Source organism: Pholis gunnellus (genome assembly GCF_910591455.1).
Source record: "Pholis gunnellus genome assembly, chromosome: 17".
NCBI lineage: Eukaryota > Metazoa > Chordata > Actinopteri > Perciformes > Pholidae > Pholis > Pholis gunnellus.
In genome coordinates this window covers 22,067,424-22,089,092 of record NC_136544.1, presented here as the reverse complement: position 1 = coordinate 22,089,092, position 21,669 = coordinate 22,067,424, and the positions used below count along the sequence as shown (strand labels likewise).

General features: G+C 46.2%; 1 protein-coding gene across 2 annotated transcripts in view; it reads right to left on the bottom strand.

Moving 5' to 3' along the window:
* Positions 1–3,808: 3,808 nt before the first annotated feature.
* Positions 3,809–21,669, bottom strand: part of arhgap27l (Rho GTPase activating protein 27, like) — a 29,108-nt gene continuing 11,247 nt past the window's right edge. Inside the window, exons 4-21 of one of the 2 annotated variants that reach the window (XM_079177373.1) lie at positions 17,104–17,322; positions 16,067–16,237; positions 15,823–15,987; positions 15,581–15,646; positions 15,211–15,279; positions 15,021–15,116; positions 14,208–14,288; positions 13,602–13,667; positions 12,886–12,953; positions 12,665–12,752; positions 12,342–12,443; positions 11,969–12,067; positions 11,227–11,299; positions 10,765–11,082; positions 10,605–10,682; positions 10,366–10,500; positions 6,222–6,327; positions 3,809–5,891 (exon numbers count right to left, since the gene is read on the bottom strand). In XM_079177373.1, coding sequence (XP_079033499.1) covers positions 5,714–5,891; positions 6,222–6,327; positions 10,366–10,500; positions 10,605–10,682; positions 10,765–11,082; positions 11,227–11,299; positions 11,969–12,067; positions 12,342–12,443; positions 12,665–12,752; positions 12,886–12,953; positions 13,602–13,667; positions 14,208–14,288; positions 15,021–15,116; positions 15,211–15,279; positions 15,581–15,646; positions 15,823–15,987; positions 16,067–16,237; positions 17,104–17,322 — 2,178 coding nt within the window. In that variant the 3' untranslated portion in view covers positions 3,809–5,713. The remainder of the gene's footprint in view (positions 5,892–6,221; positions 6,328–10,365; positions 10,501–10,604; positions 10,683–10,764; positions 11,083–11,226; positions 11,300–11,968; positions 12,068–12,341; positions 12,444–12,664; positions 12,753–12,885; positions 12,954–13,601; positions 13,668–14,207; positions 14,289–15,020; positions 15,117–15,210; positions 15,280–15,580; positions 15,647–15,822; positions 15,988–16,066; positions 16,238–17,103; positions 17,323–21,669) is intronic. The other variant, XM_079177374.1, reaches the window with a different exon arrangement.

The window sequence follows — 21,669 nt, the reverse complement described above, 5'->3', positions numbered from 1 at the left end:
CATCTAGTGGATCAACTGAACCGCCGGGTGTTGCAGGAAAAAGGCCAAATGAATGCGTCTTTACTGTAATTTGGAACATTTGCAAGCCGGAGTCTGAGTCCCAAAATATGGATACCGTGAGAAAGATGAGACTCTGCCGAACGCGGCGATGTGGTTTTTATGTTTGTGGTGTTAAACATGTGAGCTCCAGAGCAAGAAACACAGCTGGTACGTGTGCTTTCTCTGAGAGATGAGCGGTGAGGTTTAACATGGAGTCTGATGGAGCAGCTGGTGGAGGTTTAACATGGAGTCTGATGGAGCAGCTGGTGGAGGTTTAACATGGAGTCTGATGGAGCAGCTGGTGGAGGTTAATGTGTAACTCTGTTGGATTCCACAGTCACACGACTACGACCAGCACAAGATTAGCTCCTTTAAAATCCAAACATCGTGCATGAAGAGTGAACATTGTGGAGTCAAAGGCAAAAGACACATATTTCTTTTTAAATATTCTCCATAGAAACCCATTCAAAAAAGAATGTGCAAAAAGCTTAATAATTCAAAAAGTTTAAATTTTAGAAATATGAAAAGTCACATCAGCTGAACGTGTTGATATTCAAACGCTTTCTGTGGCTTAAACACTGTCAGCAGTACTGATAGTAGAAGTATTAGTAGCAACACCCTACCCTGGTGTTCTCATGTCTCCTTACCTCCTCCTCCCTCACTCCCTACCCTGGTGTCCTCATGTCTCCTTACCTCCTCCTCCCTCACTCCCTACCCTGGTGTCCTCATGTCTCCTTACCTCCTCCTCCCTCACTCCCTACCCTGGTGTCCTCATGTCTCCTTACCTCCTCCTCCCTCACTCCCTACCCTGGTGTCCTCATGTCTCCTTACCTCCTCCACCCTCACTCCCTACCCTGGTGTCCTCATGTCTCCTTACCTCCTCCTCCCTCACTCCCTACCCTGGTGTTCTCATGTCTCCTTACCTCCTCCTCCCTCACTCCCTACCCTGGTGTTCCCATGTCTCCTTACCTCCTCCTCCCTCACTCCCTACCTGTCCGTGCTGGATCTGTCCTCGTTGTTTTAAAGATAAAGAAGTTGTTAGCATGACGTCATCCAGCTAGCCTAGCCTGTCTGGTGCAGCTAGTGGAGAAGCTTCACGTGCTGCTTCTCTTTCCCGCTAGTCTGCTGTGTGATTGGGAGGTCAGGCTGATCTGGGATCAGCTCTTTGACTGAAGTTTCTAATCAAACGTCTCCTCTCAGACGGGTGGAGGAGGAGTGGTGCTCGCGCTCGCCTGTAGAGACTTCTCCTGACGAGAACGCGCAGCTTGGGGCCAAATCGAATCTATTTGAGGACGCTGATTGGCTAAATTGTATGTCACTCATTTCTATCTTTAATCAGCGATTGGCTAAACTGCTTCATAGACCCGTCTCGTGGGTTCGGCCTCACTAGCTGCGCGTTCTGAGACGTGCACACAAGCGGAGATGATGAGCAGACAGGCTGCATACAAAACCCCCTTCAAAATAAAAGCACAGGATCTTTTTTTCTTTTTTTGGTGAGGGGCTCAAGGTGGGGCCAGGCCCCATGGCCCTCTATTGACCAGCCACCACTGATACATATATACACATTACATATAAATTAGGGCTGGGCAAGTTAACGAGTTAATTAATTAACGCCAACAATTATTTTATCATTAATGCAGTTTTTTTTTAATGCAATACACACCGTTGATGCAGCAAATCACCCAAACGAGCGGTGGAGGAAGTCTTCAGACTATGTTGATGCAGCGCATGGGAGAAGTTTAGAGAAGCTAAAGACAAGCTAACAGATGCTACAGAGACAAGCTAACAGATGCTACAGAGACAAGCTAACAGATGCTACAGAGACAAGCTAACTGATGCTACAGAGACAAGCTAACAGATGCTACAGAGACAAGCTAACAGATGCTACAGAGACAAGCTAACTGATGCTACAGAGACAAGCTAACAGATGCTACAGAGACAAGCTAACAGATGCTACAGAGACAAGCTAACTGATGCTACAGAGACAAGCTAACAGATGCTACAGAGACAAGCTAACTGATGCTACAGAGACAAGCTAACAGATGCTACAGAGACAAGCTAACTGATGCTACAGAGACAAGCTAACAGATGCTACAGAGACAAGCTAACAGATGCTACAGAGACAAGCTAACTGATGCTACAGAGACAAGCTAACTGATGCTACAGAGACACGCTAACTGATGCTACAGAGTAGTGGAGACACACTGCAGGTTGGTGTTGTGAAGATGTCGGTCTGAGGAACGTCCTCATGACGTCACGTACGAGCCTCTGGACTCTGGGTAACTTGTTTTAGATAAAACGTTAATGCCCTGATGTAAATAGCTTTGGTTTTATATTTGATTACATTTATGTTTAAGTTGAGATTTACAGGAAATATTGTACCTGCTGCTGTGTGAAGAGAATCCTGCTGTTAACAAGAACCGGATGAGTTTAACGTGTTTACACCAAATGTTGTTGACCTTTAGTTCATACAGCAGCACTTTAACATAAAAGAGTGAATACACTACTTTAGATTCATGATTGAATTGTATATATATACACATATATACACATATACACATTGTGAGACCCCCTACCTTCCACCAGGGTTTGTGTCTTGTTTCCCCTCAGTTTGTCTTGCAGGATGTTGATGAGCTAACGACCTGAGCTGCTGGAAGTGGCAGCTCTGAAGAAGCACCTCTTCTCTGGCTGGTGCTCCTCTCCTCTCCTGTGTGGAGGACCTGGTTGGTTGGTTGGTTTAGTTTAGTTCAGTTATTCCTTAAATAAATGTGTATTTATTACTTTTAACTCGTCTTGTCTCTGGTATCATTATACGTAATATCTATAATTCTATGAAATGATGCCTCTCATTCTATAAGTGTTCTCACGAGTTAGTTTCTGATCAGTTCACCTCTTTCTACCGTCAGGTCTGTTTTCATAGATCACGTTTGATTGTGAAGTTGCGTTCGACTCTTGCAAAGCGTTCATCACTGAGACTCCAGGACTGATCAGTAGACCTGAGAGGACCCTGGAGGTCTGACTGATCAGTAGACCTGAGAGGACCCTGGAGGTCTGACTGATCAGTAGACCTGAGAGGACCCTGGAGGTCTGACTGATCAGTAGACCTGAGAGGACCCTGGAGGTCTGACTGATCAGGTGACCTGAGAGGACCCTGGAGGTCTGACTGATCAGTAGACCTGAGAGGACCCTGGAGGTCTGACTGATCAGTAGACCTGAGAGGACCCTGGAGGTCTGACTGATCAGTAGACCTGAGAGGACCCTGGAGGTCTGACTGATCAGTAGACCTGAGAGGACCCTGGAGGTCTGACTGATCAGTAGACCTGAGAGGACCCTGGAGGTCTGACTGATCAGGTGACCTGAGAGGACCCTGGAGGTCTGACTGATCAGGTGACCTGAGAGGACCCTGGAGGTCTGACTGATCAGGTGACCTGAGAGGACCCTGGAGGCCTGACTGATCAGTAGACCTGAGAGGACCCTGGAGGTCTGACTGATCAGTAGACCTGAGAGGACCCTGGAGGCCTGACTGATCAGTAGACCTGAGAGGACCCTGGAGGTCTGACTGATCAGTAGACCTGAGAGGACCCTGGAGGTCTGACTGTCGGCGGGAGGAATGAGCGTAAACGGGTCTTTAGATTTCAGATTCAGCTTTTCTGTCTCCGTCTTTCATTTCTAAACTGAATGTAACTCCGTGTGGAAATAAAGTGGATTCATTGAAGAGTTTATGAAGTTCAGAGTAAATCAGTCAGAAAACACTCGTGAACAAACAAAGATCAGTTCATTTGATTTAATCTTCCATGTTTACTTTGTTCTATTTCTGTAATACATAACTCAATACTATCAAACATACAGAGTATCATTTATATTCACCTGTCAAACAGTAAACATGTTCCTGTCAAATTCATCCCTCATAAAACTCTGATTTCTGTCTTTAATAGCTTGAGTCCCTCAGGGACACGTCCCGGGGCCTCAACTTTATATTCTTATTAACATTCAATGATAAACACTTTAATTAACCGTTAGATCCAGGATGTGTTGAGCCTCGCTCAGCACAAAGACTCTTCCTGTGACAAAGCGCTTCTTCTTCTTCTGTGGTGTTATTTTGTGTCTCTTGAAAACACTACGTGACTGATTGTGATCCAGCATCTTAAGTCTTATTGATTTCAAACTACAACACAAACTTGGTATCAACATGTTCTATAAAATGACTTTGATGTGCATATCTGTGACTTTATTTCGATACTTTGAGTTAAACTTCAGTAGGAATGTGGTTTTAGAGGATCCAGTGTTCACGTGTTAGAGCTGCATTCTCTCTAGTGTCCAGCAGGGGGCGACTCCTCTGGTTCTATAGAAGTTATGAGAAAATAACTACTTCATAGAACATCTGAGGTCGTTCTAGAGAAAGTGTGAGAATCCTGTTTGGTTCTGAAGAGTTTTTTCTTGAATATCTGGAACTTTCCTTAGAAACAGGAAAGCACTGGAGACGGACGGGTCACAGAGGTCCAGAGTTCTGAAGGTTCTGGAGAATCCTCTCATTTTAGAACCAGTGGATTAGGTGGTTCCAGCTGGGTCAGGTGATGTTTGGTTCCAGAATTCTACAAGGTTCCAAAATAATCTGGAACCTGTTTGGATAGTTCTCACTCTGAGATGTTTTGTTTGGTCTGTTGCCTTGAAAGCAAAGTGGAGGTGCTGCTTAAGGTTTCAGAACCAGTCCAGGGTTCAAGGTGGTTCCGTTCAGGGTCTTACTGTGGTGCATGCGGCTTGGTGGTCTTGTGATGAGAGCGTTAAGTACTAAACAGCTTCAACACCCCTTGAATTTAAATGTCAACCCAATTTAAAAAAGGAGGCGATTTCTAAAGAGTTCTGGAAGGTTTTGGGAGAGTTGTTCCTCAAAGTGAGAGATTTCGTTTTGTTTGGTCCGTTTCCTTGAAAGAGCAGCGAAGCTACTGGTTAAAGTGTCACAATGAATCCAAGGTTCTACAGAGTTCCACCAGTGATATTTAGTGGTCGGTAAAGGGCAAGTTCCAGGTTCTACCTCAATAACGTCTGATCACCAGGCACCTTTTAAAACTGTGTGTTTTATAAGTTGCTAAAATGTCACATTTTTGTTGGTCTTTTAAATTGTAAAATGGCTCAAGTTTAAAATAACAAAACCAGTCCAGGGTTCTAGATGGTTCCACTCTGGTTCTACCGGGACCATTTCAGGTGCGGTAGTTAGAGAGGTACCTGGTGAAGCCTGCTGGTTCCAGTTGTAATCCCGTCATCATGTGTTAGTCCTGGAGATCTACAAAGTTCCTGAAGGATCTGGAATTTGTTGGAAGATTTCTTGCTCAAAGTGAGACGTCTGGGGGATTTAAGGTGCCAAGAAAATATCTTCCATTTGGTCGATTACCTTAAAAAAAAGAGCAAGGCTGCTGTCAAATGTTTCAAAACCAGTTCAGGGTTCTAGGTGGTTCCTCTGAAGTTCTACTTGGATCATTTCATCACAGCGGTTAGAAAGAGGCATCATGTGGCCAGCAGATTCCAGGTTCGATCTCCGGTGAACTTGGCTCAGAGACGAGGTGACGATTAGGTTCAAAGTTTGAGAAGGTTCCCTGACACTTTGGAAGACTTTCAGCAGGTTTCCTAATGTTTGGGGGGCTTGCAGGAGGTCTCGGAGGGTTCTGGGAGGTTCCCCCTACCTCTGGGAGAAGACGGTGTGGAACTCGTTGAGTATGAGCTCCACTATCTGACTCTGGAACACCATGTGGATCGTCATATTGGCGGACTCGGTCTGAGGGCGAAGCAACGTGGGGCCGAACACGATGGCGACGCTCTGAACCGACATCCTGTTGGACTCCTTGTGCTCGATCACCCTGCAGAGAGAGAGACAAACAATGTGGTTCCTGTTTCAGGGTGAACTCGGTTAGACTCACAGGTATCGGTGAGAAAAGGCTGATATGGTTGTCAGATGTCTGTGGAACCAGAACCAGAACAGAGTCCGAGCCTGCTTTCACACCGAACCGGTTTGGTTCCGCTAAAACAGACTCAGGTCTCAGGTGCGATTTGTTTGAGCTGATGTGGACCAAACAACCAAACCTAGACCGCCTGAAATGGGGTGTCTGGTCCGGACCAGACGAACCCAACGATCGTCCCCCCAAACCCCTCAGATCAACGTCCAACATGTCAACATGTGTGCTGTTCACCTGCGCAGGTGTTTGAACAGCAGCTCCATGGTGTCGTGGTTCGGCAGAGGCAGAGAGCAAACCAGGTCCTTCATGTAGGAGACTTTCAGGCTGTAGTCCTGGACCTCTGCAGGGACATAAACACACACGTGGTTTTCGTAGTTTTAGTTATTTGAATGTCCCCTGGTCTTGGTGGTTTAAATGTCCCCTGGTCTTGGTGGTTTAAATGTCCCCTGGTCTTGGTGGTTTAAATGTCCCCTGGTCTTGGTGGTTTAAATGTCCCCTGGTCTTAGTGGTTTGAATGTCCCCTGGTCTTGGTGGTTTGAATGTCCCCTGGTCTTAGTGGTTTGAATGTCCCCTGGTCTTGGTGGTTTAAATGTCCCCTGGTCTTGGTGGTTTAAATGTCCCCTGGTCTTGGTGGTTTAAATGTCCCCTGGTCTTAGTGGTTTGAATGTCCCCTGGTCTTGGTGGTTTGAATGTCCCCTGGTCTTGGTGGTTTGAATGTCCCCTGGTCTTGGTGGTTTGAATGTCCCCTGGTCTTAGTGGTTTGAATGTCCCCTGGTCTTGGTGGTTTGAATGTCCCCTGGTCTTGGTGGTTTGAATGTCCCCTGGTCTTGGTGGTTTGAATGTCCCCTGGTCTTAGTGGTTTGAATGTCCCCTGGTCTTAGTGGTTTGAATGTCCCCTGGTCTTGGTGGTTTAAATGTCCCCTGGTCTTGGTGGTTTAAATGTCCCCTGGTCTTAGTGGTTTGAATGTCCCCTGGTCTTGGTGGTTTGAATGTCCCCTGGTCTTAGTGGTTTGAATGTCCCCTGGTCTTGGTGGTTTGAATGTCCCCTGGTCTTGGTGGTTTAAATGTCCCCTGGTCTTGGTGGTTTGAATGTCCCCTGGTCTTGGTGGTTTGAATGTCCCCTGGTCTTAGTGGTTTGAATGTCCCCTGGTCTTGGTGGTTTAAATGTCCCCTGGTCTTGGTGGTTTAAATGTCCCCTGGTCTTAGTGGTTTGAATGTCCCCTGGTCTTGGTGGTTTGAATGTCCCCTGGTCTTGGTGGTTTGAATGTCCCCTGGTCTTAGTGGTTTGAATGTCCCCTGGTCTTGGTGGTTTGAATGTCCCCTGGTCTTGGTGGTTTAAATGTCCCCTGGTCTTGGTGGTTTAAATGTCCCCTGGTCTTGGTGGTTTAAATGTCCCCTGGTCTTGGTGGTTTGAATGTCCCCTGGTCTTGGTGGTTTGAATGTCCCCTGGTCTTGGTGGTTTGAATGTCCCCTGGTCTTGGTGGTTTGAATGTCCCCTGGTCTTGGTGGTTTAAATGTCCCCTGGTCTTGGTGGTTTGAATGTCCCCTGGTCTTGGTGGTTTGAATGTCCCCTGGTCTTAGTGGTTTGAATGTCCCCTGGTCTTGGTGGTTTAAATGTCCCCTGGTCTTGGTGGTTTAAATGTCCCCTGGTCTTAGTGGTTTGAATGTCCCCTGGTCTTGGTGGTTTGAATGTCCCCTGGTCTTGGTGGTTTGAATGTCCCCTGGTCTTAGTGGTTTGAATGTCCCCTGGTCTTGGCGGTTTGAATGTCCCCTGGTCTTGGCGGTTTAAATGTCCCCTGGTCTTGGTGGTTTAAATGTCCCCTGGTCTTGGTGGTTTGAATGTCCCCTGGTCTTGGTGGTTTGAATGTCCCCTGGTCTTAGTGGTTTGAATGTCCCCTGGTCTTGGTGGTTTAAATGTCCCCTGGTCTTGGTGGTTTAAATGTCCCCTGGTCTTGGTGGTTTGAATGTCCCCTGGTCTTGGTGGTTTGAATGTCCCCTGGTCTTGGTGGTTTAAATGTCCCCTGGTCTTGGTGGTTTAAATGTCCCCTGGTCTTGGTGGTTTAAATGTCCCCTGGTCTTAGTGGTTTGAATGTCCCCTGGTCTTGGTGGTTTGAATGTCCCCTGGTCTTGGTGGTTTGAATGTCCCCTGGTCTTGGTGGTTTGAATGTCCCCTGGTCTTAGTGGTTTGAATGTCCCCTGGTCTTGGTGGTTTGAATGTCCCCTGGTCTTGGTGGTTTGAATGTCCCCTGGTCTTGGTGGTTTGAATGTCCCCTGGTCTTAGTGGTTTGAATGTCCCCTGGTCTTAGTGGTTTGAATGTCCCCTGGTCTTGGTGGTTTAAATGTCCCCTGGTCTTGGTGGTTTAAATGTCCCCTGGTCTTAGTGGTTTGAATGTCCCCTGGTCTTGGTGGTTTGAATGTCCCCTGGTCTTAGTGGTTTGAATGTCCCCTGGTCTTGGTGGTTTGAATGTCCCCTGGTCTTGGTGGTTTAAATGTCCCCTGGTCTTGGTGGTTTGAATGTCCCCTGGTCTTGGTGGTTTGAATGTCCCCTGGTCTTAGTGGTTTGAATGTCCCCTGGTCTTGGTGGTTTAAATGTCCCCTGGTCTTGGTGGTTTAAATGTCCCCTGGTCTTGGTGGTTTAAATGTCCCCTGGTCTTGGTGGTTTGAATGTCCCCTGGTCTTGGTGGTTTGAATGTCCCCTGGTCTTGGTGGTTTGAATGTCCCCTGGTCTTGGTGGTTTGAATGTCCCCTGGTCTTGGTGGTTTAAATGTCCCCTGGTCTTGGTGGTTTGAATGTCCCCTGGTCTTGGTGGTTTGAATGTCCCCTGGTCTTAGTGGTTTGAATGTCCCCTGGTCTTGGTGGTTTAAATGTCCCCTGGTCTTGGTGGTTTAAATGTCCCCTGGTCTTAGTGGTTTGAATGTCCCCTGGTCTTGGTGGTTTGAATGTCCCCTGGTCTTGGTGGTTTGAATGTCCCCTGGTCTTAGTGGTTTGAATGTCCCCTGGTCTTGGCGGTTTGAATGTCCCCTGGTCTTGGCGGTTTAAATGTCCCCTGGTCTTGGTGGTTTAAATGTCCCCTGGTCTTGGTGGTTTGAATGTCCCCTGGTCTTGGTGGTTTGAATGTCCCCTGGTCTTAGTGGTTTGAATGTCCCCTGGTCTTGGTGGTTTAAATGTCCCCTGGTCTTGGTGGTTTAAATGTCCCCTGGTCTTGGTGGTTTGAATGTCCCCTGGTCTTGGTGGTTTGAATGTCCCCTGGTCTTGGTGGTTTAAATGTCCCCTGGTCTTGGTGGTTTAAATGTCCCCTGGTCTTGGTGGTTTAAATGTCCCCTGGTCTTGGTGGTTTGAATGTCCCCTGGTCTTAGTGGTTTGAATGTCCCCTGGTCTTGGTGGTTTAAATGTCCCCTGGTCTTGGTGGTTTAAATGTCCCCTGGTCTTGGTGGTTTAAATGTCCCCTGGTCTTGGTGGTTTAAATGTCCCCTGGTCTTAGTGGTTTGAATGTCCCCTGGTCTTGGTGGTTTGAATGTCCCCTGGTCTTAGTGGTTTGAATGTCCCCTGGTCTTGGTGGTTTGAATGTCCCCTGGTCTTGGTGGTTTGAATGTCCCCTGGTCTTGGTGGTTTGAATGTCCCCTGGTCTTGGTGGTTTGAATGTCCCCTGGTCTTAGTGGTTTGAATGTCCCCTGGTCTTGGTGGTTTAAATGTCCCCTGGTCTTGGTGGTTTGAATGTCCCCTGGTCTTGGTGGTTTGAATGTCCCCTGGTCTTGGTGGTTTAAATGTCCCCTGGTCTTGGTGGTTTGAATGTCCCCTGGTCTTGGTGGTTTGAATGTCCCCTGGTCTTGGTGGTTTAAATGTCCCCTGGTCTTGGTGGTTTGAATGTCCCCTGGTCTTGGTGGTTTAAATGTCCCCTGGTCTTGGTGGTTTGAATGTCCCCTGGTCTTGGTGGTTTGAATGTCCCCTGGTCTTGGTGGTTTGAATGTCCCCTGGTCTTGGTGGTTTAAATGTCCCCTGGTCTTGGTGGTTTGAATGTCCCCTGGTCTTGGTGGTTTGAATGTCCCCTGGTCTTAGTGGTTTGAATGTCCCCTGGTCTTGGTGGTTTAAATGTCCCCTGGTCTTGGTGGTTTGAATGTCCCCTGGTCTTGGTGGTTTGAATGTCCCCTGGTCTTGGTGGTTTAAATGTCCCCTGGTCTTGGTGGTTTGAATGTCCCCTGGTCTTGGTGGTTTAAATGTCCCCTGGTCTTAGTGGTTTAAATGTCCCCTGGTCTTGGTGGTTTAAATGTCCCCTGGTCTTGGTGGTTTGAATGTCCCCTGGTCTTAGTGGTTTGAATGTCCCCTGGTCTTAGTGGTCCCCTGGTCTCAGTCTCTGATGGAGGATCGTGGGTTTACTGACGGATGGCAGCGATGAACTTGTCGAAGCAGCTGAAGGGAAACAGCGGTTCTGGAAGCTCCCGCAGGAAAAGCTTCAGCGCTCCAGTGATCACGTGGATCTCCTCCCACTGCCCGTCCTCCAGGTCCAGCTGGTCCTCTGCATGGACGACAGGTCAACAGGTCAACAGGTCAACAGGTCAACAGGTCAACAGGGACCAGAGGGACGACAGATTGAGAGACGTTTGGATGTTTGAACGTTACCATGATCAGCTTTGTGTCTCAGTTTCTGGATCACAGCCAGGTTTCCACTCACTCTGTAGATCCCGTCCACATCCAGACCTGAACACACACACACAGGTAGACCCTGATCAGAGTGTGTGTGTGTGTGTGTGTGTGTGTGTGTGTGTGTGTGTGTGTGTACCTCTCCTCTCCACAGTGCGGATACACTTCTCCATGAACCTGGGTGTGGTGGTGTTCTCCCGGTGACAGAGTGTGTCCAGGTGACAGCCGAACACGTTGTCTCTGATGTAGCCTCTCTCCTTGACGCTCTGCAGCGTCGGCCTCCTCTGGAGGAAGCGACGCAGTTTAGTCCGGACACGTCTCTGCTCCGAGTCAGAGGAACCAGAGGAACCAGAGGAACCAGAGGAACCAGAGGGACCAGAGGGACCAGAGGAACCAGAGGAACCAGAGGGACCAGAGGGACCAGAGGAACCAGAGGGACCAGAGGGACTCCTGGTGGCTAGAACATAGAAGAGGAGGAGGAGGAGGTTTAATAACCTAAATCATCATTTTCTTTAACAAAGACATAACGTTTGTTCACTTTAAGTTGAAATGAAAACAGAAAGATTCACTTCCTGTCTGAAGCTTTATTTTGTAGACTCACTCGTCCTCTTCCTGTCTTTGTCCTCTTTGTCTGAAGCAGCTTCGTCCTCGTCCTCCGACACGTGGTCCTGTTCCTGAAACATCAAACCAGTGATGTCACAGTGATGTCACAGTGATGTCACAGTGATGTCACAGTGATGTCACAGTGATGTTACAGTGATGTCACAGTGATGTCACAGTGATTTCGACTACCAGCTTAATTAAACATGATGACTACAGGTTGACTTTACTAGCAGCTGTTAGTGAAGTGAGTAGTGAGCGGAGGCATCAAACCTACGACTATTAATGCTCATTTTGTTCTGCACAACTATTGTGAAGTCCAGAAACTAAAGGACCTAAAGCAGCAACTGCTCTCCAGAGACAGACAGCACAGCTACGAGAGAGACGTGAGACGACCATATTCATGAACCATAATCTACTAAACCATGTGGCAGAGAGAGAGAGAGACAGAGAGAGAGAGAGAGAGAGAGAGAGAGAGAGACAGACAGAGAGAGAGAGAGAGACAGACCCATGGCCTGAAGTCTGAAAAATAAAAAGAAGACGATCTGAAGTATCAAACATGACCTTTCATTATTAAAGACTATTAATCTGTCGTATTTTATTAACTAAGCACCATCACGCTCAGCGTCCGTGAAGAGTCACGTGACGTTTGTTTACAGGCGTGTTAGTGGACAGAGATCATTTTAGTTCAGTGTGGATGAAGCCTCAGTGATGTCACAGTGATGTCACAGTGATGTCATTACCAGCTGTCTGATGGTGTCCTGCATCACCTTCAACCAGTCACTGATGATGCTCTCGGTGTCGTACTGCATCAGATACTCACAGCCCTGACGAGTCTTCAGCTGCACGGTGACACACACACACACACACACACACACACACACACACACACACACACACACACACACGTTACTACGGCAACAGGAGGACGCAGTCACATTACGTGATGACATCAGACTCGACTTGATTTCACTTGGACTCAGACTATGGTCTTTTTCCCAGAGCCCCAAAAGATTCAAAAGTCAGTTCATTTCCTGAAAACACCAAAACGATCCAATCTGACAGCAGCCAATCAGGACGCAGGAGAAGCACCAGGAGGTAACCCCGGTGACGTACCTCCAGGACGTTCTTCTTGGAGGACTTGTCCTTGGCGGCCCAGTCCACCGAGGCTCCTCTCAGCTCCACCGTGTATTCTGGAACGATCTGTGACGTTTTACTCTGAAGGACAGGAAGTCATCGTCATGATGGATCTGCTCTGTGATTGGTCGACGGTGGGACTGACACGTTGTTTAATATTTTTAGTGTTTAGCGTTCCCGCTGTTAATATCTGTTCTACTGATGTACTACTGAATGTTACAAGAATGCTAACATGCTAACAGCTTAGCTTAGTGTGTTAGCATGCTAGCATTAGCTGATGATAGGATGTCCGTGGTTCTTACGGCGGTCCCAGTGGGAGCAGACTTGGGGTCTCTGTGGAAGGTGAGGATCCCACCGTGGAGGACGGTCCAGGACTGACTCCAGTTCTTCCTGTCAACAACAAACAACAACAACATTGATTGAACAACAGGTAATAAATGAACTACATCCTGACTATTTTGACCCACAATCCTTTGCACAGCAAGGATATACACTACATGTAGTTTGAACTAAGAGATCTCACCGGATCTTTTTACTGTGATCGACTACTTTGGTCTTATTCATGATTCCTGCTTTCTCCAGCAGATGGCCCTGTAGAGACAGACAGGAAGACAGGCAGACAGACAGAGAGAGAGACAGAGACAAAGAGAGAGAGAGAGACAGACAAGTGAGTCTTCAGGTTTATTCAAACCTGTAGGTCGGCTTTGAAATGTGACTCCTGTGTAAACATGGGAGTGGTGTGTGAGAGTGTGTGTGTGTGTCATCTTGTGTGGTCATAAATCTGATTACATTATCACAACACAACCACCAGAACTATCAGTAGAACCATAAGTAGAACCACCAGCAGAACCATCAGTAGAACCAGAAGAACCATCAATAGAACCACCAACAGAACCAGAAGAATCATCAGTAGAACCGTCAGTACACCCGTCAGTAGAACCATCAGTAGAACCACCAACAGAACCAGAAGAACCATCACAATGATGAGCAGAACCTTCCTCAGTGAGAGATGTTCACATGACGTAAACATGTGACCTCTGACCGTAACATCACGTCATGAGAGGAAACATCTGCCCAAAAGGTTCAGAAATGACATTAATGTTAGTTTGACTCTTCATGTCTCCCAACAAAAGTTAGTAAAACAGTTCCAATGGTTTCCATGATAATTACAGCAGATCTGACTGGACCACCCAACAGACACCCAACAACTTCAGTAGCCAATCAGGACGCAGGACCTACGTGCAGCTGCTGGGAACCTGAACTCCGATCTGACAGATTCCTCTTCAGTTTGTGCCGATCAGAGAGCTTTATGGAGGAGAATAGGATGATCATTCAATCAATCATTTAACCAACTAATCAACCAACCAAACAACCAACTAATCAACCAACTAATCAACCAACTAATCAACCAACCAACCAACCAACCAACCAATCAACCAACTAATCAACCAACCAAACAACCAACCAACTAATCAACCAACCAAACAATAAATCAATCAATGAATTAATGAATGGATGGCTTAAAACTCAGTGGTAGAGCAGCGTCTTCTTTCAATCAGAGGATCGGCGGTTCGATTCCCGGCTCCGCTAGTCCATGTTGATGTGTCCTTGGGCAAGACACTTAACCCTAAAATGCTCGCTAATCCTGTCATCAATGTGTGAATGGGTGAATGATGACATGTAGTGATAAAGAGCTTTGAGTGGCCAGACTAGAAAAGCTGTATACAAGTACAGTCTATTTAACATTGATAGAATGATGATGGATGAATTAATAAATGAATGAATGAAGGGCAGGAGAACAGGTGAGTGGGTATGTAATGTTGAGACAGGTAAGTGTGTGTCTACCTGTGGACTGTCGGGGGAGGGTCTTCTGTTGGACACCTCAATGTATTCAGAGACGTTCCTCCTGTGGCCGTGAGCAAACGTCTGGAACACAGAATCCACATGGAAGTTAAGTTGATACCTGTTTGTACAAGTTATTACCTGTTTGTACAAGTTATTACCTGTTTGTACAAGTTATTACCCGTTTGTACAAGTTATTACCTGTTTGTACAAGTTATTACCCGTTTGTACAAGTTATTACCTGTTTGTACAAGTTATTACCCGTTTGTACAAGTTATTACCCGTTTGTACAAGTTATTACCCGTTTGTACAAGTTATTATCTGTTTGTACAAGTTATTACCTGTTTGTACAAGTTATTACCTGTTTGTACAAGTTATTACCCGTTTGTACAAGTTATTACCCGTTTGTACAAGTTATTACCCGTTTGTACAAGTTATTACCCGTTTGTACAAGTTATTACCTGTTTGTACAAGTTATTACCCGTTTGTACAAGTTATTACCTGTACAAGTTATTACCCGTTTGTACAAGTTATTACCCGTTTGTACAAGTTATTACCCGTTTGTACAAGTTATTACCTGTACAAGTTATTACCTGTTTGTACAAGTTATTACCCGTTTGTACAAGTTATTACCTGTTTGTACAAGTTATTACCTGTTTGTACAAGTTATTACCCGTTTGTACAAGTTATTACCTGTTTGTACAAGTTATTACCCGTTTGTACAAGTTATTATCTGTTTGTACAAGTTATTACCTGTTTGTACAAGTTATTACCCGTTTGTACAAGTTATTACCTGTTGTTATGTGTGTAACTCACCTCTTCAGCTACGCTGTGTCTCCAGTTCTTGACCTGCACAGTCGTTCCCTCTTCAGAAACTCCATTTCCCATCAGACTTTGGGGCAAATGTGCGAGCTGGAACCATCAATGAATGAATGAATGAATGATGAGGCAGATTGTTAATCAGTTTGTGGATCAGATTTTAAACTCATGAATGTTGGTTTATTACCTCTGGCAGCTTGATCGGACTGTTTTCATCTTTCAGGTCCAGCTGAGCTCTGGGAATCAAACACACGCGCTGCAGAGGAGAAAACAACCGGGACGACGTGAACGAGGGACGTAAAACCAACGTACGTCTGTGTGTGTGTGTGTGTGTGTGTGTATATGTATGTATGTATGTATGTATGTATGTATGTGTGTGTGTGTGTGTGTGTGTGTGTGTGTGTGTGTGTGTGTGTGTGTGTGTGTGTGTGTGTGTGTGTGTGTGTGTGTGTGTTTATGTATGTATGTATGTATGTATGTATGTATGTATGTATGTGTGTGTGTGTGTGTGTGTGTGTGTGTGTGTGTGTGTGTGTGTGTGTGTGTGTGTGTTTTACCGTTGTGAAGACGTCGTTGTCATCGTGGACTTGTGATGAAGGATAATCTTCCTCGGGCAGCGGAGGCTAAAATAAATACAAAATAAATAAAATGTTTCAATGTAATAAACATGACTGTTCTTGGTTAATATTCATGTAGTTTTGTTGTTGTTGTGACATCATGTTCTGCTTTGATTGAAGTCTGACTTAAGACTTCAGTTTTGTTAAACCAGACCTAATCCAGACTTATCTGAGGATCTCACCGGGCCGTCGTCGTGCCTCCTGTTGGCTGTAGACCCTGGGGGGGAGGAGGGGGAGGAGGGGGAGAGCGGCTCTGGGGCGGACCACGTCGTGGCTCCGGAGGTGGGGTTGTGGTAGTAAAACCTCCCTGAGACTTCGTCCACCAGCTGGTCCCAACCAGCAGAACCCTGACAGGAAGCAGGTGGTTTTCACTTCATCTGTTTAACGTTTGAATCTGGAGCAAACTTTGATCCTAAGAACTGGTACCTGGGGGGACAGCAGAGGAGAGGGGGAGGTCAGCTGACCCCCCTCGCCCCCCCTGGGCTGGTCCAAGTCTCCATCGGGCAGGGGTGGAGGGCTGCGGGGGTCGGACCAGGTGGTCTGTCTGGTTACAGGGTGGAAATAGAACTGCTTCCCGCTGTCCTGGTCTCTGTGAACCTGAACGTGGTTTAAACAATAGAGACGGATTCTATTCAGTAGAATCAGCTGGAGACCTGACGGTGCGTTCAGGTACACTCGTATTTACTGCACCAACATGGTTTTCACAACTTCATTCATTAAAAGTGTAAATTAACAATGTTTTAAGATGTTTTGGTTTAAGTGTATAATTTGATCTACTCTCAATAAAAAAAAGATTTACTCACGACTCAGCAGGAAATATTTTATTACATACGGGAGTCTAGGATGTAGTACTTCCCACCAGTACTTCACACGAGTACTTCCCACCAGTACTTCACACGAGTACTTCCCACCAGTACTTCACACGAGTACTTCACACCAGTACTTCACACGAGTACTTCACACCAGTACTTCACACGAGTACTTCACACCAGTACTTCACACGAGTACTTCACACCAGTACTTCACACGAGTACTTCACACGAGTACTTCACACGAGTACTTCACACAAGTACTTCACACAAGTACTTCACACCAGTACTTCACACGAGTACTTCACACCAGTACTTCACACCAGTACTTCGCACGAGTACTTCACACGAGTACTTCACACCAGTACTTCACACGAGTACTTCACACGAGTACTTCACACGAGTACTTCACACGAGTACTTCACACAAGTACTTCACACGAGTATTTCACACCAGTACTTCACATCCGTACTTCACACGAGTACTTCACATCAGTACTTCACACGAGTACTTCACACGAGTACTTCCCACGAGTACTTCACACGAGTACTTCCCACGAGTACTTCACACGAGTACTTCACATCCGTACTTCACACGAGTACTTCCCACGAGTACTTCACACCCGTACCTATCAGAGGTCAGAGGTCACCTTACCTGCCAGTCGTCCTGTGGGCTGAGGGGGGAGGCGGGGCTTATCATCCCGGATGAGGAGACGGAAGAGGAGGGGCTGTGAGCGGGAACAGAGGGGGCGGGGCCAGGAGGAGGCGATGAGGGGAGGGCGGGGCCAGAGATGGAGATCTGTGGGATGTTTGTTTTCTTCACAGAGGAGACGTTAGCGTAGATCGGAGGTTTCGGGTCGAGCGAGCCGACGTCCTTCAGAGAGAGAGAGTTTAAAGGGACAGTACTTCAATTATTTTAGATGAGTCATCAAAACACAGAAACCTCTACAGCGACACGATAGATTCACCTTCATTTAAATGAACAAACACCAACTTTAGAGAAATGAGTCACTTCTTCGTCTCTTAACAGTCGATTAATCAACAGAAGATGAATCTGCAGCTGATGATCATCTAATAACTGCAGAGGTTTGTTCTTCTCCTCATGAAGACGAACTGTTTGAAGACTGAGTGAAGAGGAAGAAACAGGAAGTACTCCTCCCATGTTCCATAAACACACACACACACAGTGCTGTAAACAACAACACTTTGTCTTTTCTTGATGTTGAATTATATTTCATGGTTTAAAGATTAACTCGAGACATTTTTGAGATAAAAGTTATAAAATCATTATAATCATAAAACACATGAAACAGATTATCTGACTTTATTACTGTTAGAGGCGTTCTAGTCTCTGAAGGTTTGAACCTGAAATAAGAGAAACAGAGATCTGGTCTTCCTTTAAAGGGACCTGAGGAGGGTCAGACCTGAACAGACCTCCAACACAGAGAGACCAGGATCATGATGATCCACCAATGAACCTCAAGACCAACAGAACCAACACGTTCTCAGACCAGGATCAGGTCTGATGAGACCAGGATCAGGTGTGACTCCACTGAATGTTTAAGGTCAGAGGTCACAGTAGCCTCTTTAATAAAGTCACTTATTTTATTCTCAACCAGCCACCTAAAGTTTAGATTAGACTTACCCATAATGCCTTTCTCTGTTCAAATTGTCTTCAACATCAAACATGTCAGAAAGTTTGTGATCCGTCTGTAACTGAAGCTGTTTCATGTAGGAGGACTAAAGCTCTGTGGCCCCGCCCCCTGGGGGCATGTGGCCCCGCCCCCTGCCTGCTGATGGGCTGTCTGGATTTTTTCTGGGAATCCACATTTTTGAATCGGACTGAACCTCTACATCACTTTACAGCCTCCTCAAGGAGTCCTGGAACCTTTTCAAGGTCCTTCAGAACCTCCTCCAGGTTCTCCTCGAGAACCATTTCCTGAAGGAGGACGACCCTGCTGGTCAGACGCTGTCCTATCCGGACGTATAACTGATGTACAATTGAGAATTCTAAAATTCTATTTTAACCTGCACAGCTTTTCTAGCACAAGCACTGAAAATCATCTCACGTGATGCTACTCAGCCAATCAAATATCTGTATTCTGAAACGCAGAGAGAGAGAGAGAGAGAGAGAGAGAGAGAGAGAGAGAGAGAGAGAGAGAGAGAGAGAGAGACAGAGAGAGAGAGAGAGGTGGAACGTGAAAACAGAGCTTTTAACAAAGAACGGACGGACTCCTGTTGGTTCATTCTTGCTGCTGCTCTGTCTCATGTGTTCATCCGTCTCATGTGTTCATCCGTCTCATGTGTTCATCCGTCTCATGTGTTCATCCGTCTCATGTGTTCATTGATGTGAAACTACAACCAAACATGAATCTGTGGAGCAAACTCTGAACTGAGGACAAGATGCTGAGATATGTAGATGCGTAGCTGCGTAGATGCGTAGCTGCGTAGATGCGTAGATGCGTAGCTGCGTAGATGCGTAGATGCGTAGATGCGTAGATGCGTAGATGCGTAGATGCGTAGATGCGTAGATGGGTAGATGTGTAGATGTGTAGATGTGTAGATGCATAGCTGTGTAGATGCGTAGATGCGTAGCTGCGTAGATGTGTAGATGTGTAGATGTGTAGATGTGTAGATGCGTAGATGCGTAGATGCGTAGATGCGTAGATGCGTAGATGCGTAGATGGGTAGATGGGTAGATGTGTAGATGTGTAGATGCGTAGCTGTGTAGATGCGTAGATGTGTAGATGTGTAGATGTGTAGATGTGTAGATGCGTAGATGCGTAGATGCGTAGATGCGTAGATGCGTAGATGCGTAGATGGGTAGATGCGTAGCTGCGTAGATGCGTAGATGCGTAGATGCGTAGATGCGTAGATGCGTAGATGCGTAGATGGGTAGATGTGTAGATGTGTAGATGCGTACATGCGTAGATGCGTAGATGCGTAGCTGCGTAGATGGGTAGATGTGTAGATGTGTAGATGTGTAGATGTGTAGATGTGTAGATGGGTAGATGTGTAGATGTGTAGATGTGTAGATGTGTAGATGCGTAGATGCGTAGCTGCGTAGATGGGTAGATGTGTAGATGGGTAGATGTGTAGATGTGTAGATGTGTAGATGTGTAGATGCGTAGATGCGTAGATGCGTAGATTTGTAGATGCGTAGATGGGTAGATGTGTAGATGTGTAGATGTGTAGATGTGTAGATGCGTAGATGCGTAGATGCGTAGATGCGTAGCTGCGTAGATGGGTAGATGTGTAGATGTGTAGATGTGTAGATGTGTAGATGTGTAGATGGGTAGATGTGTAGATGTGTAGATGTGTAGATGTGTAGATGCGTAGATGCGTAGCTGCGTAGATGGGTAGATGTGTAGATGGGTAGATGTGTAGATGTGTAGATGTGTAGATGTGTAGATGCGTAGATGCGTAGATGCGTAGATTTGTAGATGCGTAGATGGGTAGATGTGTAGATGTGTAGATGTGTAGATGTGTAGATTTGTAGATGCGTAGATGGGTAGATGTGTAGATGTGTAGATGTGTAGATGTGTAGCTGTGTAGCTGTGTAGATGTGTAGCTGTGTAGATGTGTAGATGCGTAGATGCGTAGATGGGTAGATGTGTAGATGTGTAGATGTGTAGATGTGTAGATGCGTAGATGCGTAGATGGGTAGATGTGTAGATGTGTAGATGTGTAGATGCGTAGATGCGTAGATGGGTAGATGGGTAGATGTGTAGATGTGTAGATGTGTAGATGCGTAGATGCGTAGATGGGTAGATGTGTAGATGTGTAGATGTGTAGATGTGTAGATGTGTAGCTGTGTAGCTGTGTAGATGTGTAGCTGTGTAGATGGGTAGATGGGTAGATGTGTAGATGGGTAGATGTGTAGATGTGTAGATGTGTAGATGCGTAGATGCGTAGATGCGTAGATGCGTAGATGGGTAGATGTGTAGATGTGTAGATGTGTAGATGTGTAGATGTGTAGCTGTGTAGCTGTGTAGATGTGTAGCTGTGTAGATGGGTAGATGGGTAGATGGGTAGATGTGTAGATGTGTAGATGTGTAGATGCGTAGATGCGTAGATGCGTAGATGCGTAGATGCGTAGATGCGTAGATGCGTAGATGCGTAGATGCGTAGCTGCGTAGCTGCGTAGATGCGTAGCTGCGTAGATGCGTAGATGCGTAGATGCGTAGATGCGTAGATGCGTAGATGCGTAGATGCGTAGATGCGTAGATGCGTAGATGCGTAGATGCGTAGATGCGTAGATGCGTAGCTGCGTAGCTGCGTAGATGGGTAGATGTGTAGATGTGTAGATGTGTAGATGTGTAGATGCGTAGATGCGTAGATGGGTAGATGTGTAGATGTGTAGATGTGTAGATGCGTAGATGGGTAGATGTGTAGATGTGTAGATGTGTAGATGTGTAGATGCGTAGATGCGTAGATGGGTAGATGTGTAGATGTGTAGATGTGTAGATGTGTAGATGCGTAGATGCGTAGATGGGTAGATGTGTAGATGTGTAGATGTGTAGATGTGTAGATGCGTAGATGCGTAGATGGGTAGATGTGTAGATGCGTAGATGCGTAGATGCGTAGATGGGTAGATGTGTAGATGTGTAGATGTGTAGATGTGTAGATGCGTAGATGCGTAGATGGGTAGATGTGTAGATGTGTAGATGTGTAGATGTGTAGATGCGTAGATGCGTAGATGGGTAGATGTGTAGATGTGTAGATGCGTAGATGCGTAGATGCGTAGATGGGTAGATGGGTAGATGGGTAGATGTGTAGATGTGTAGATGCGTAGATGCGTAGATGCGTAGATGCGTAGATGCGTAGATGCGTAGATGCGTAGCTGTGTAGCTGTGTAGATGTGTAGCTGTGTAGATGTGTAGATGCGTAGATGCGTAGATGGGTAGATGTGTAGATGTGTAGATGTGTAGATGTGTAGATGCGTAGATGCGTAGATGGGTAGATGTGTAGATGTGTAGATGTGTAGATGCGTAGATGCGTAGATGGGTAGATGGGTAGATGTGTAGATGTGTAGATGTGTAGCTGTGTAGATGTGTAGCTGTGTAGATGTGTAGATGCGTAGATGCGTAGATGGGTAGATGTGTAGATGTGTAGATGTGTAGATGTGTAGATGCGTAGATGCGTAGATGCGTAGATGCGTAGATGCGTAGATGGGTAGATGTGTAGATGTGTAGATGTGTAGATGCGTAGATGCGTAGAT